The sequence below is a fragment of the Psammomys obesus genome, unplaced genomic scaffold (assembly GCF_907164565.1).
Source record: "Psammomys obesus unplaced genomic scaffold, mPsaObe1.curated_primary_1811, whole genome shotgun sequence".
NCBI classification, from domain to species: Eukaryota; Metazoa; Chordata; class Mammalia; order Rodentia; family Muridae; genus Psammomys; species Psammomys obesus.
The window spans coordinates 3,071,465-3,086,499 of NW_026585691.1; the positions used below are offsets into that span (position 1 = coordinate 3,071,465).

The 15,035-nt window shown below is 50.3% G+C and overlaps 1 protein-coding gene across 1 annotated transcript in view; it reads right to left on the minus strand.

Annotated features, from left to right (window-relative positions):
• Positions 1 to 10,742, minus strand: part of Ankdd1a (ankyrin repeat and death domain containing 1A) — a 28,681-nt gene extending 17,939 nt beyond the window's left edge. Inside the window, exons 1-4 of the mRNA XM_055598811.1 lie at positions 10,637 to 10,742; positions 7,572 to 7,675; positions 5,456 to 5,554; positions 3,044 to 3,142 (exon numbers count right to left, since the gene is read on the minus strand). Of these exons, the coding sequence (XP_055454786.1) occupies positions 3,044 to 3,142; positions 5,456 to 5,554; positions 7,572 to 7,675; positions 10,637 to 10,670 (336 nt within the window). The 5' untranslated portion in view covers positions 10,671 to 10,742. The remainder of the gene's footprint in view (positions 1 to 3,043; positions 3,143 to 5,455; positions 5,555 to 7,571; positions 7,676 to 10,636) is intronic.
• Between the last annotated feature and the right edge of the window lie 4,293 nt (positions 10,743 to 15,035).

Genomic DNA, 15,035 nt, shown 5'->3' on the forward strand with positions numbered 1-15,035 from the left:
GGCAGATCTATCAAGACAGCTACAGATTCCCCAGGGCTCTGAGCCCTGGGCAGAAGGACCATGAGTTTGCATCTGGGTGTCTCCCCTAGGTGCCCTCTGAAGGTCCCTCGCTCAGACCTACGGCCTATTAACACAGCAGCATCCCTGCTGAGAACTGTCACACTCCTGCCATTGTTGAGTTCCTGTCCTGGTTGGGTCTGTGGTTGTTTTGTTTTGTTTTTGGCCAACTTGACACAAATGTAGACATACCTGGGAAGAGGGAACCTCAACTGAGATAATGCCTCCATCTAGATTGGCTGTAGGTATATCTGTGGGGAATTTCCTTCCCAGCCCGTGGGGGCAGTGCCATCCTTGGGCTGGTGGTCCTGGGCTCTGTAAGAAAGCAGGCTGAGCAGGCCATGAGGAGCAAGCCAGCGAGCAGCGCCCCTCCAAGCCCTCTGCACCAGCTCCTCCTACAGGTTCCTGTCCTGTCTGCGTCCCTGTCCTGACTCCCTCAGTGAGGCAGTGTGACCTGAGAGTCACACTGAAATAAACCCTTTCCTCCCCAAGCTCTCGGTCATGGCCTTTATCACAGCGCTGACTAAGGCAGCTCCCAACGGTGGCATAGCCCTTGGCTAAGAACTCCAGCGCTGGGTATGGCCTCAGTGTCTGCCAGAGCCACCCCCTTGGGGAACCGGTGCTCCACCTCGGGTCCATGTGTCCTAGGCAAGTGCTCTACCGTGGAGCCACGTCCCAGCCTCTGTCGTCCCCTTTCGGCATTTGGTAAAGCCTAGGAACCCCTTCTCAGAACATTTGCTTAAACATATACATTACTTGAGAAATGCTTAAATCAAATATGCAGGTTTATGACAATAACATTGGTTTTCCGTTGCCGCTACAGGAGATCACTGTAAACAGCAGCTACCTGTCAGGTCAGGAGAAACTTGGGACAAATGGCAACTGTGCTGCCTGTTGGCATACCAAAGTGCATGCCAGCCTCCAGCTTCCCTCAGCACCGCCAAGAACCTGCTACCGAGTCCATGCTGGCATCCTGGCTGCCCCAGCCTCTGCGTCCTATATAATCCTGCCATTCCAGCCACGTGCTCGTGTTCTCTTGGCTCTCTCTTGGTTCTCTTGATCTCTTTTGTCCTCTCTCTCGCTCACTCTCTCACCTTCCTCTCCCCTTCCCTGGTCCATGGCCCAGGTCAGTCTACTTGCTGTGTTCGGTCCACTACTTTCTCTCCCTGCTCTGGGCTCTTCCGGAGGCATCTCGACTCTACACTAAAACCTTCCCCTCTACCCTACCTTAGAGCGGTTATGCCTTCAACGTTACACATCTGGGGCCCAAACCCCACTTTATACACAGCTTTCTTTGTCTAATTTGGTTTGTTTTTTTAAGACAGGCGCTCAATAGGTAGCTCAAACTGGCTTATAACTTCTAATCTTCCTGTCTCTGCCTCCAGAGAGCTGGGGTTACAGGTACATGTTACCATGTCCAGACAGATGTATTCACATGCACTTCTGGGCCTGGAGACACAGCTCGGCGCTGTAGTCACTTGCAGCCAACCGACAATCTGCATTTGATGCCCAGATCCCTCCCACACAGTGGGAGAACAGAACCAACTTCTGCTAGCTGCCCCCCCTTACTCTTTTTCTCTCTCCCCTCTTCCTCCCCTCTCTCACACACTACAATTTTTAAAATTAAAGGATGCCTAAAATGGGTGAGCAGGGCACATTTCTTCTATCGGCCTGGAGAGAAGGTCGGGCTATGGTTACAAGAGTTACAAACAGTTGTGAACTGTGGGTGCTGGGAACGGACCTTGCAGACAGAGCCTCCTTTGCCAGCCCTTCTCTGCCTCCTCTCTTTCCCTGTGTGAACTCCTGTGATCACGAGGGGCCCATGTGAGGCCGGAAGTGGTGGAGCATGCCTTTAATCCCAGCATTTGGGAGGTAGAGGCAGGTGCATCACTGTGAGTTCAAGGCTAGCCTGGTCTACAAAATGAGTCCAGGACAACCAAGGCTATACAGAGAAACCCTGCCTAGAAAAGCCAAACCAAACCAAACAAACAAACAAAAACAAAAACAAACAAAAAACCAAGGGGCCCATGTGGCCCATAAATTAGAAAGAAAAGCAAACTTCACACTTCAAGATCTATAACCTCATTTACAAAATTCCTTTTGTCATATTAGATTCTGGGAATTCCTAGATCTGAGTTAAGTTAGACATCTTTTGGGGGATGCTTGGCACCATGAAAGGAAACCGATTTTGACTAAGAATAGGCCTCAGTAGGTGGAGTGATAGCTGAGCATGCACAAAGCCCCGGTTCCATCCCTGGCACAGGACAAACACGATGTAATGGCATGCCCCGGAATCCCGAACGCAGATGGTAGAGGCAAGAGCATCAAGGTCATCCTCCGCTCTCTAACGAGTTCAAGGGCAGCCTGGGTTGTATGAATCCCAGTGGAGGGGATTCCAGGCACCCAGCTTTGTGGGACCCTGCTCCCCGAAGTCACCCACACACCCAGGGCCAAGGGCGAGCAGGTTCCTAAAGGTAACACCCACAGAGCCTGAGGGGTCACCCCCACTACTGCTCTTGCTTCTCGACCACTTTGAGGTGGGTAGGCACACCCCCATTTCCAAATGGAAAACAGGCTTTGGTGATAGAGTAACCACACCAGGTGTAAGAGTTGGTATCAGGGTTCTGATCCTTCCATCCGCCACCCTGAGGATGAAGAGGGCAGAGCCTGGCAGGAGGCCTGCCTCTGCTCAGCTTCCTAACTGCCCAGTGGGGTGTTGGGCAGATCCCTATCTGTAAATATGGAAACCAGCTGGCCAGACAGCTGGAGAATTTCCAGCCCAGGACAGGGAGGGGTAGAACAGCCAGACGAGAGACAAGTGCCTGATGAAAACTCTCCTGCCCTTTCTCAGTCTAGGAGGGTCTCTGCTCTGTAGGAGCTGCAAGGTTGCAGAGGGGCAGGCAAGCTGCCACAGGCAGAAGCAGGTGGGGAACAGAGGGGAGAAGCGGGAAGGCAGAGGGGTTGGGGCTGCCAGTTGAGGCCTTACCTTGCTCTCACAGTGAACCTTGGCCCCAGCATTGACCAGGATCTGCACAATCTGCAAGTGGCCGAACCAGGCAGACAGGAGAAGCGCATTCATCCCAAACTAGGGGAGAAGGCACAGGGAAGTGAGGAGAAGGGGAGGAGACAGAGGCGTGGCTGTGGCCACACAGGCCAAACTATCCATCTATCGGTACAGCTCAGTTCAGAGAGCCCTAAGTTTTAGGCACTTAAAAACCAGAAAGCTGGTGCTGGAAAGATGGCTCAGAGGTTAAGAGCACTGGCTGCCCTTGAAAATGGTCCAGAGTTCAATTCCCAGTAACCACCTAGTGGCTCATAAGCATCTATAATGAGATCTGGTGCCCTCTTCTGGCATGTAGGTGTACATGCAGGGAGAGTACTGTGTAAATAAATATATTTTTAAAAAACAGAAAGTTTTGCTTTTTAAGATATTTATTTATTTTATTTTATATGTGTGAGGGTTTTGCCTGTATATGTGTATGCATACTGCATGTATGCCTGTTGCCATAGGAGGCCAGAGGAAGGTATCAGATCCTCTGGAGCTGGAGTTACAGATGGTTGTGAGCCGCCATGTGGGTTCTAGGTATCAAACCTGGGTCCTGTAAGAGCAACAAGTGCTCTAAACCCCTGAGCAACCTCTGCAGCCCCAGTTTTGCTGTTATTAAAATAGAGACTGATACAGGATCGGAAACTCGCTTTTGCTGGATAAAAACCTAAAAATAAAAAAGGCACCATCTGCTCTCACGGCCACTTCAACAGAAAGACCATTTAAAATGAAATGTTTGGAGGGAACACATCTCAGGTTTGTTTGGAATCTTTTGTTTTGTTTTTTTGTTTTGTTTTTGAGATAGGTTCACATGTAGTCGAGCTTAGCCTCAAACTAGGAGGCAAAGGATGACTTTGAACTCCTCATCCTCCTGTCTGCACCTCTCAATTGCTGGAACCAAAGGTGTGCGCCACCACACCCAGCTCATATTTATTGTGTGTGCTCGCAGCAGAGCACTGTGAGGGTGAAAGAGAACCCTGCACTTCGCTCTTTCCTTCAAGGGCTGAGTGACTGAGTTTAGCTTTCCAGGCTTGCATGGCACCTGCCCTTACCCCCTAGGCCATCTCACCGGCCTTATTTTGAGTCAGGGACCCACGATATAGCCCTGATGGTCTGGAACTCACCATGTGACCAGGCTGACTTCAAACCCACAGAGATTGTCTCCCTCTGCCTTCTAAGTGTTGGGGTTAAAGGTTTGTCACATAACGCCCAGTGCTTTTTATTATATATTTAGTTAGTTTACATTTAGTTTGGGGCCTACGTGTGTAACTCAGCTGGTACAGTACTTGCCTAGCATGTGTGAGGTCCTGCTTGCAATCCCCAGTGCCCTATAAACTGGGCATGGTGGTACACGCCTGTAGTCCCCAAACTTCAGAGCATTCAGGCAGTGAGGGCAGAAAGAACAGAAGTTCAAGGTTGTCTTTGAGTTTGAGGCCAGCCTGGGCTCCCTGAGACCTTCTCTCTCTTCTCTCTATATATACTTTTCCTTTTTCTTTCTTCTCTCCTCCCTCCCATTTATCCCCGTGTTGGGGATAAAACCCAGGATTGCTGGACTTCCACTGCACAGCTGAGCCATTCTCTAGCCTCAAGCGTCCATTCTTTTTTTTTTAGATTTATTTATTTATTATGTATACAATGTTCTGTCTTCATGTACACCTGCATCAGAAGATGGCAACAGATCTCACAGATGGTTGTGAGCCACCATGGGCTTGCTAGGAATTGAACTCCGGACCTCTGGAAGAACAGCCAGTGCTCTTAACCTCTGAGCCATCTATCTCTCCAGCCCCTGAGTGTCCATTCTTAAGTATATCTGTATCGAATGTCACTTTCAGATTCTGCCCTCTACAGCTGAGGAGGCAATTCTGGAGAGCCTCTCTTTGGGGCTCCCTCCCTTTCATGCAGATGCCATCTAACCATTTGCCCAATCTGTGCCAGGACATGGTTTCTTAGCAAGTTGCCTGTTCAGGTGACCACCAGGGCAGAACCTCATGGCAGCCTATCACAAGAGACCATCTGCTTGGGCCCTTTACTAAGCAGGCCATTATTGATCCACATGATTATATGTTCTGTGGCTTACTAATCTCCCTCATCACGTGGTATCATGAAGGACTGAAAAAGTTCCCAGAACTGAAAGGCCATTGATACTAAAGAGCACTTTCGTCCTGTGCCAGAGAAAAGGGTACAATACTTGCCTAGTATCATGGTCCAGTATCACTGGACCTAAGACTGAGCTGGGCCCAGCCTTTACCTAAGCATCTGCACATTACTGGCAATCTTGCCAATGACAACTGCTCAAAGACATCTAGGATGTCCTTGCCCCTGAGACAGACAGACAGACAGACCCCTCCCTACCGAGTCCGCGTCGTCCACAGCAGCCCCATGCTCCAGGAGCAGCCGTACAGCCTGCTCGTGCCCAGCACCTGCAGCCCAGTGCAAGGCCACTCTTCCCACCTGCCAGGGGGAGAGGAAACTTGTCACTATGCCCAGATGTCTGGCCTGCCCCGGCACCCTCCCTACAAGACAGCTGGCCTGCAAGAGGAAGGGCTGTTGGTGGCTCTGGTAACTAGCTGGGTGGGGACTGAGCCTTTCTTGAGGTTCCTTCTCCCTGACATGGTACAAATGTCAAAAGATACACTGACTGGGCCCATCTGTCCCTGCCTGAGACTCTTCACAGCTTCCCACTGCTCTTGGGGCAAATGCCTGAGCCTGGGCCTACAAGACCCTGTGTGGCCTGGCACTGCCCACCCCTCCCTCCTTCTCAGAGGGGCCAGATGGTTTCCAGCAACAAATCTTTCTTCCTACTGGGAAGCCACATGTGACCTAGGACAGCTCTCTAAGTCCCCCAGGGAAAGGGAGTATCTGGTTCTTCCCTCACAATGAGCTGAAAGAGGCCTGGCCGTCTGGCTCACTCTCCACCACCCTGGGAGTTCATCCTGGTTGCTGGGCCCCAGTCCATGTGAGCAGCCTGGGCCATAGGCCTCCCTCAGTGTAGAGACCTTCTCTACCACCTCAGCTTATGAGAGGCAGCAAATGGAAGTGCTGCTTTTCTGTGTGATGTCCGGAGACCAGCTCTGCCTTCCTCAGGGCTTCTGCCACACCATTCCCTTTGCCTGAAACACTGGCCTTCATCTCACTCCATGGAAGCTTTCTGCGAGACCGCCAGGTGTGACAAAGCCCTCGGACCCCTCCCTGTGCCTATAGGACAGTGTATCGCAGTCGGAGTGAGATAGTTGGCTTGCTGTCCTTGCTACCCTCGCCAAACTCCATGAATACAGGGACCACAGCTGTCATGGGTTCTGTGCTGTTCAAGCACCCTGCATAGAGTATTCCCTGAATAAACTCCTAGTGAATGAGTGAATAAGCCAGTGCGCAGGAGACAATGCACTTAGTGAACGAAGACACCAATGAATGTGTGAGTAAATATAATTAGTGACTTAGATGGATAACTGGATGGATGGATGGATGGATGGATGGACGGACGGACAGACAGACAAAGCACTGTCATCCTTCAAGTACTTACTTGTTCAGGAGCTGAGACCAAAGCTTCAATCACCAACCACACGCTGCCTCTGCCCCATTGCACCTGCCTTGAACTACACACAGAGTCAATACACCTACTCTCTGACTCTCTCCAAAGCCGGGTGGCAGCTGCCAAGAAGCTGGTGGGAAGTGCTCTGAAAACCAGAACATCTCACACACACTCATAATTCTTCGTTGTTGTTGGATTTTGTTTTGTTTTCAGGACAGGGTTTCTCTGTGCCTCCTGGCTGTCCTGGACTCACTTTGTAGATGAGATTGGTCTCAAACTCACAGAGATCTGCCTCTGAGTGCTGGGATTAAAGGTATGTGCCACCGTACACGCTCGTAATTCTTTTTGCTATTCCTACTCCTCCCAAGCCGGCTCTGAAGACTGATAGCATACCCCTGTCCCGTCACCTCTGACAGCGCACCGTCTGCTGCCGTCAAGGAGTCTGCACTCAGTGCCTGCTAACCAAGCCCTGGTTTATCCTCCAGGAAGTCCATCGGAGTCAGATGGGGGCCACCTGCATGGATCTGGGCCCATCTTCAGTATCCACTTAGAAGGCACACTTCTTCCATGGACACTAAGGCTTCCCTGTCCAACTCTTAGACTACCAGAATGGACCTGTGCCTCTTTTCATACACAGTGGGAATAGCTGGTGTTAAGAAAGCTGCCCCCAGCTGCTGCCTAACACACATTCTCCAGAGCCTGGAGGCTGGTCCCTTGTGGTCCCCAGAGTCCCGCCCACTACACCTCCCCACTTTTGTGTCTTAGATGGGCCACACAGGTTCCAAGTCTGAGCTCTGGAATTGCCAACGCCTGGCTTGGAATCCTGATGCTTAGGCTGGTTCAGGTAATGGAGACACAGCATGGGCCTCCCCACAAGTCAATGCACACAGACGCCCCTCCCCTGACAGGGTGGCAGCGCTGCCCGGTGCTCATACTCACGTGGTTTCCAGCCCTGACGTTAACCCTCTTCTCAAACAGCTCCTTCATCCTCCCCACCCGGTTCCAGCGTGAGGCCTCATGCAGCTGTCTCTCCAGGGGAAGCACTGGGGAGAAAGGGGGATTCGGGATGAGAAGAAGGGACCCCACACTCTTAGAGATGTGCGTGGAGACAGCTGGACCGCGTTCCCACTGGAGTGGGTGGCCACCTTTGCTCAGACTCAACCACTGGAGAAGACAGCGAGGACTTACTGTGCCAAACCGAGGAAGGCCAGGGTGGCGTCTCCCTTTTCAGACCCTCTTACTCCTTGTTTCTCCACCTTTCCTCTCCTCGTGCCTTAGCTCTAACCCTTCTACCTCCACATCTGGGGCCCACTCTGCACTGCCTGGCTGGAAGACTCCCATCTCCATATTCTTTCTCTCTCCTCAAAGCACCTTCAGGGCACAAGGAGACGGCTTAGTTAAAGCACTTGCCTTGCAGATGTGAGCACCTGAGCTAGCGGGTTCAGATCCCTAGAACCCTATTTAAAAAAAAAAAAAAAAAAAGACTGGCAAGATGGGTGGAAGGGTCACATGAGCACCCTGGTAAAATAGCTGCACATACACAACATAAATACATAAACATGTACTTTGAAAGACGGGTCAACAGTTAAGAGCTCTTACAGCTCTTTCAGGGGATCTGAGTTCAGTTCCCAGCACCCATATTGGGCGGCTCACATCGCGCATCACTCTAGCTTCAGGGATTAACACTTCCTCTGGGTCTTCAGGGACCTACCCGTGCACGTATTCACACACAGACAGACACACGCATACAAATAAAAATAAACAAAACCTCAAAAAGAGGGGGAGGAAGGGGATAGTGAGATGGCTCACCCGGTAAGGACATTTACCAGCAAAGCTGACAGCCGGAGCTCAATCCCCAAGACCCAACTCACGTAGTGAAAGGAAAGAACTGATTCCAAACGCTGTGCTTTCATGAGTGTCTGTGCACGCGAGCACGCACGCACGCGTGCACACACACACACACACACACACACAAATGCATGCTCACTAAGAAAATGTAAAAAAGAGCTCAAGATGGCTCAGTAGGTGAAGGTGCTTACCAGGCAAGCCTGAGGACATGAGTTTGAGTCCCAGAGCCCATGGGAAGAGCCAGATGTGGTGAAGCACATCTGTCATTTTGGCATTAGCTAGGAGGCGGACACTGGAGACCTGCCCAGAACCTTGCAGGTCAGCTAGTTTGGAGTATGCCCCACAGTTTGGCAGAAACAGCAAAAGAGACACCGCCTCAAAAACAATGTGGAAGGAAAGACTCGCTCAACTCCTGAGAGTTGTCCTCTGACCTCCACACGTGAGCCTAGTCATTGTGCAGCCAGGGACAGACGGCCAGTGTCTTGGCAGGAGAGCATGCACTGAAGTGACAGAGTTAGAAAGAAAACCTTCGCTCTTCCATGCACTCCCCCACACACACTCCCAGCCTGCACAAACGCGCACCAGGCTCTCTGACGCCTGAGATTTATCAGCGTTGGCTTCTCTGCCCAGAATCACACACTCTCACCACTCCACTGCGCTCTCTGTTTGGGAGAACCTTGACCCAGCAGAACTGTGATCCCTCTAAGCTAATCAGCGCCTTGCTGGGTGTAGTGACGCTCCGATAATCCCAGCACTTAGGAGATGAAGGAGGATCAGGAGTTGGAGGACAGCAGCAGCTACTTAGCAAGCTGAAATCCAGTGGTGGCTACATGAGACCCTGTCGCATGAAAAGGTAGGGGTCGGGGCACATCCTAGAGAGATGGCTCAGGGTTTGAGTGCAGTTGCTGCTCCTTCAGAGGAACTGAGTTTGGTTCCCAGCATCCACGTCTGGCTTCTTCCAGTACACACACACACACACACACACACACACACACAAATTAAAAATAACAAAGTAAGGCATGTGCCTTTAATCCCAGAACTCAGGGGCAGAGCTAGGCAAAACTACACCCTGGTCTAAATAGTAAGCTCCAGGACAGCCAGGAGTACACAGTGAGAATATGTCAACAGTAGTAGTAGTAATTTTAAAATAAAATAAAAACTTAAAAAGCCACATATAGGCTCAGTGGAGCCCAGTGTGCATTTCTCACTCACCCAGGCAGATGGTAACGTCTGGCTTCAGCGTTTTGCAATTCAGTGTGCAGGACTATGGGATTTGGAAAAGCACCCCAGGTTCAATGGCCAGGGCTCAGCCTGGACAGCAAGACCAAGAATTCTCAAAGGAGGTGATAGCTCAGTCCTCTTCCTCTCCCAGGCAGGTGTCCCAGGACAGCTGAGGCCCGCAAGCATGCGTCCCCCACATTCAGGGGTCCTGGGTCTGGGGACATTCTGGAAGAGGCTCTGAAGTTCCTCACTCAGGACTGGGGCTGACCACAGAATCTCTTTTTCAGATCCTGGTTTCTCCTTTGATATCTATACCCCATTTTATTCTGGGCAAACTGGGGTGTTTAGGCCTTTGTTTGGGGGGGGGGGGAGTTGACAGGGTCTCATATAGCCCAGGCGGCCTTGGAGTCCCTGTGTAGCCAAGGATGGCAGATGATGTTAAATTTCTGATCCTCCTGCCTCTACGTCCCCAAGGCATGTGCATGTGCCACCGTGCCTAGTTTCACATGGTGCTTGGGATCGAACCGGGGCCCCGTGCATAGCAAACAAACATTCTGCCAGTTGAACTGCATGAGCCCCTATTCCTGATTTCAGCATTTCTACCACTACGTGACCTCACCCTGTCCCTCAGCTTTCTCCTGAAAAATGGAGATGACGGCAGGCCCTACCCACGTGGCCGCGAAGGTGGAAGACCGGCCTGACCCACTTCAAGGCACACAAAGCAACTTAATATCACAGATCGCTGTCGCTCCGGACTTGTCGTGTCCTATACACAGCGGCCGCTGCGCCCTGCGCCTGTGTGACGTTCCTCCGGGAGCCGCAAGGAAGGGCCAGCCTGTGCGGTGGGCCGCCCTCTGTGAACTCGGGGTCCCCCACCGGGCCGCGGTCCCCAGCCCATCCCCGCCGCGCCCACCCGCCGCGGCCCCGGGACTCACAGCCCTGGGTCTCCCAGGTCAGCTCCTCCTCCATCCCGCTGCTCCGCTGGGCGCTTGGGAGAGCGCGGAGGAGCCGGGAGCGCGCAGAGCAGAGCGGGGTGCGGAGTGGGCGGCGAGGCTCATCTCCCCGCCCCCGCCCGCTGTCAGCTCCCCGCACGCAGCTCCCCCGGGACCCTCCCAAGCTTGCTGCCTCGACAGGCCCTCCCACTCTGCGCTCTTCAGACCCCACCACCCCACCAAGTCTGCAGACACCGGACAAGAGCGGTCAGACGCAGCCACCATCATCCAGGGAACATGAGGTATCAGTCACACTGCTTAGAGTGGCCAAAACGAAACGCAAACAAACAAAAAAAAAAAGACAATGACAACAAAACAACGCGGAGAAAGCCGGACGGGGCCAGATGTCAGGGCAGAAGGCGCAGCTGTCCCAGCCACAGTGCTCTTCAGGTGGCTGCAGCCTGAGGCTGGCACTCTGGAATCCAGTGTGGCAGAGGGAGAGAAAGACCCTTTAACCCGAAGGAAGAAAAATACATAAAAACTAAACAAAGTCAAGAGAATTAACCTTGTAAAAATCCCTCCTGGAAAATGAACCACCCTCTGCTGCCTAAGGGTCTAAGAAACTGCTATTCCTTTCTGCACGGAACAGCACTTGCAGCCTTTTTCCTCAGCCGGCTAGTTCCTGGTCATTCTTTTTAGAGACTAGCTGGAGTGTCAAATGCCCAGTGTTAATTGTGCCACCTACACTCTCCACTTCACAGTAGCCGTTAATTGTTAGAGCTTGGCCACAATGTTACAAGGCTGTGACACTCAAATCACACTAGGGTCACTGATCTCCACTTTGAGCCTTTTCCCCTATGAGTCCATACTCAAAAAAACCCCAAAAATTTGCTTTTTTTTTCTCCTTTGCCTATTGTTGTTGTTTGGTTTGTGTGTTTTGTCTTCTTCTGAGACCGAATCTGGCTATGTTGTCCAGGTTGGTCTCTGACACATGGGCTCACGTGGTCTGCCACCTCAGCTTCCCTCTGAATCAAGTGTGTGTAGTCTCCGACCACTGCGCAGGATGCTGGGATACCCATCGCCTCCCCCGGAAGCTCAGAAATTCAGCCAGGCCAAAACTATTGAGCTCGTGGAGGTTTGTTGTTCGCCCTCTTCCTTGCTTCCCTTCCTGCTGTTTCGTTCCTCATTAGATGAACAGAGGCATAACAGGGAGAATGAGGGACGGTTCGTGAAGGCAGCTCCAGCGCTTGTCCTGGATTTTAGCCCCACCCTGCCCTTGCCGGAGCAGGATGCTGACTGGTGGCATATGACCAGAAGTTTCTCTCAGCCCCAAAGGACTGCTCAGAATTGGCCCTGGGGGCGGTGCTAGGCTGTGGGGCCTCCCTCTGGGGCAGATAAATAAAAGACAAAGAGGTGGTTGGGAAGGGTGGGTAAGGGTTTGAGACAAGGTTTCTCTTTGTAGAGAAATGATCTTTGCCCTGCTGAGCTATTCAGAACAAATTAAATCTACTCTACAGAAAAGATAAAAAAATAGCGCCACATAGTAACATTTTTCCACGTTTCAGATTTGACTTTTTTTTAATTAAAAAAATTGATTTTATGAACATGAGTATTTTCCCTGCGTGGAGATATGTGTATACATCATACGCATACCCATCCCAACTGAAGTTAATACAGTTGTGTGCTGCCACCTGGGTGATGGGGAGTCCTCTGTGAGAGCAGCAAGTGCTCTTACTTGCTGAGCCGTCTCTCTGGCCCCAGAATTTGAGTCTTATCTTGCGTTGTTTTTTTTTTTTTTTTTTTTTTTTTTGTTATAGAAAATGACAAAGGTACAAAAAGTAAAGAGAACAAAATTTGAGCCACACAGCCAGCCATCACCCTTCCTTAACGGCTTATGGTCAACTCCCTTTTCCTCCTCCCAAATGATCTGAAAGCAGTTTTTTTAGTTTAAAGATTTGCTTTTCTTCCTTTTAATCATGTGTAGATGTATGCTAGGTTTTTAATTATGCCCTGATGTGTGTGTGTGGGTTATGTGCACAAGTATTCACCCAGGCCAGAGGCATCAGGTCCCGAGAGCTGACTTATAGGCAACTATCAGCCAACTGACACGGGTGCTGGAATTGAACTCAAGTCCTCTGCAAGAATAGTACTCAGGGCTGGAGAGATGGCTCTGAGGTTAAGAGCACTGGCTGCTCTTTAAGAGGACCCAGGTTCAGTTCCCAGCACCGACAGGGCAACTCACAACTGTCTCTAATGTAACACCCTCATACAGATATACCTAATACAGACATACATGCAATACAATAAAAATAAGTAAACCTAAAAATAAAATTTATTTGCTGGGTGATGGTGTCACACTCCTTTAATCCCAGCACTCAGGAGGCAGAGGCAGGCAGATCTCTGAATTTAAGGCCAGCCTGGTCTACAGAGCTAGGTCTAGGACAGAGCCAGGACTACACAGAGAAACCCTGTCTTGAAAAAACGAAAAACAAACAAACAAACCAAGTACTCATCCTTAGCCACTGACCCAGCTCCAGGAAATTCAGTTTTGCTTTGTTTTGTTTTGTATTTGTCTTTAAGACAGGGTCTCACTCATCCCAGGCTGGTCTGGAACTCACTATGTCATCCAGGCTAACCTAAATGAGATTCTCCTGCTTTGGCCTCCAAAATTCTGGAATTACGTATGTGCACTACCCTGCCCAGCAAATTAATAAACATTTTATCTGAATGCCACTGTCTATCTCTATAGATAAAGTGTATTAAAAAAAAAAAAAAAAAGCAGAACCAGGCAGTGTGGCACATGCCTGTAGTCTTAGCGCTCAGAAGGCAGAGGCAGGCAGATATCTGCGAGTTCCAGGCCAGCCTGCTCTACAGAGTGATTTCCAGGAATAGTCAAGGCTACACAGAGAAACCTGGTCTTGAAAAACGAAAGGAAGGAAGGAAGGAAGGAAGGAAGGAAGGAAGGAAGGAAGGAAGGAAGGAAGGCAGCTGAGTAGCCATGGGAAGCTAGGGAGATGGAGCAATGGCTAGGAGCTCTTGCTGCTCTTCCAGAGGACACAGATTTGAATCCAGCACCCACATGGCAGTTCCAGTTCCAAGGGATCCGATGCTCTCTTCTGACCTCCTCCAGCATCAGGCACACTATGGTGCAAAGACATACATTCAGACAACACATCCATTCACATCTGCACAGCTAATTACCAGTCTTTTTTTTTTTTATTTTTGAGATGGAGTTTCTCTGTGTAGACCTGGCTGTCAGGGAACGTGTCCTATAGACCAGGCTGGCCTCTGCCTCCTGAGTGTGCCACAACTGCCCAGCAGGCCTCACTCCTTAAATCAGGAGATATCCAGTCCATGTTCATTTCCTCCAGCTCTCTTACAGGTGCGTGCTTATGTGTTTCCGTATGTGTTTGTGTGCTACAATTTATCTGAATTTATAGCATGAAATTGATTAATTTGACTTTTTATTTTTAATTGGATTTTGTTTTTTTGTGTTTTCTTTTTTATTTAATTATCTTTATTTTGAATTGTGTGTGAGAAAGAGAGGGAGATAGAGAAGAGTGCAGGTACCCATAGAGGCCAGGAAGGGTGTCAGATCCCTTGGGCTGGACTTAGAGGCAGCCATGGACGGCCTGACGTGGGTTCTGGGAACTGAACTCAGATAATCTGCAAGAGCAGTGCACATCCTTGGCTTTTGTTTTTAGGACAAGTCTCCCGGTGTAGCCAGGCTACCTTGAACACTATGTAGTCAAGGCTGACTTTGGATTCATGGCAATCCTCCTGGCTTCACTTCCCTGGTGCTAGATTTACAGGTCTGAATTGCCATCGTTGGTTCATTGTCTTCGTGTGTGTTTGAGTGCATGGGCACTTGTATGTGATTCTGGGGACTAACTCTCAGGTCTCCCATATGCTAGCCTGACAAGCACTGTACCTCTGTGATTTTTTAAATTTTTTTCTTTTCCTTTAAAGATTTTTAAATTTGCCCAGCCGTGGTGGTGTACACCTTTAATCCCAGCACATGGAAGGCAGAGGCAGGTGGGTTTCTGTGAGTTTGAGGCCAGCCTGGCCTATAGAGCAAGAGAGCCAGGTTTACATAGAGAAACCCTGTCTCAAAGAAAAAAATTTTTAAAGAAATTAAAAACAAATTTTGAATGTATGTGTATGTATCTCTATGGGCATACATCCATGCCTGTCGGAGCCTTCGGAAGCCAGATGAAGAAGGCACTGAACTCAGGTCCTCTGCAAGAGCAGCAATGCTCTTAACTGCTGATCCATTTCTTCAGCCTCCACATTTCAAACTACAGAGACGGGGTCTCACTAGGCAGCCCTGGCTGGCCTGGAACTGGCTGTGTAGACTGCCCTGGACTTGAACTCACAGAGATCCATCTGCCTCTGCCTCTCT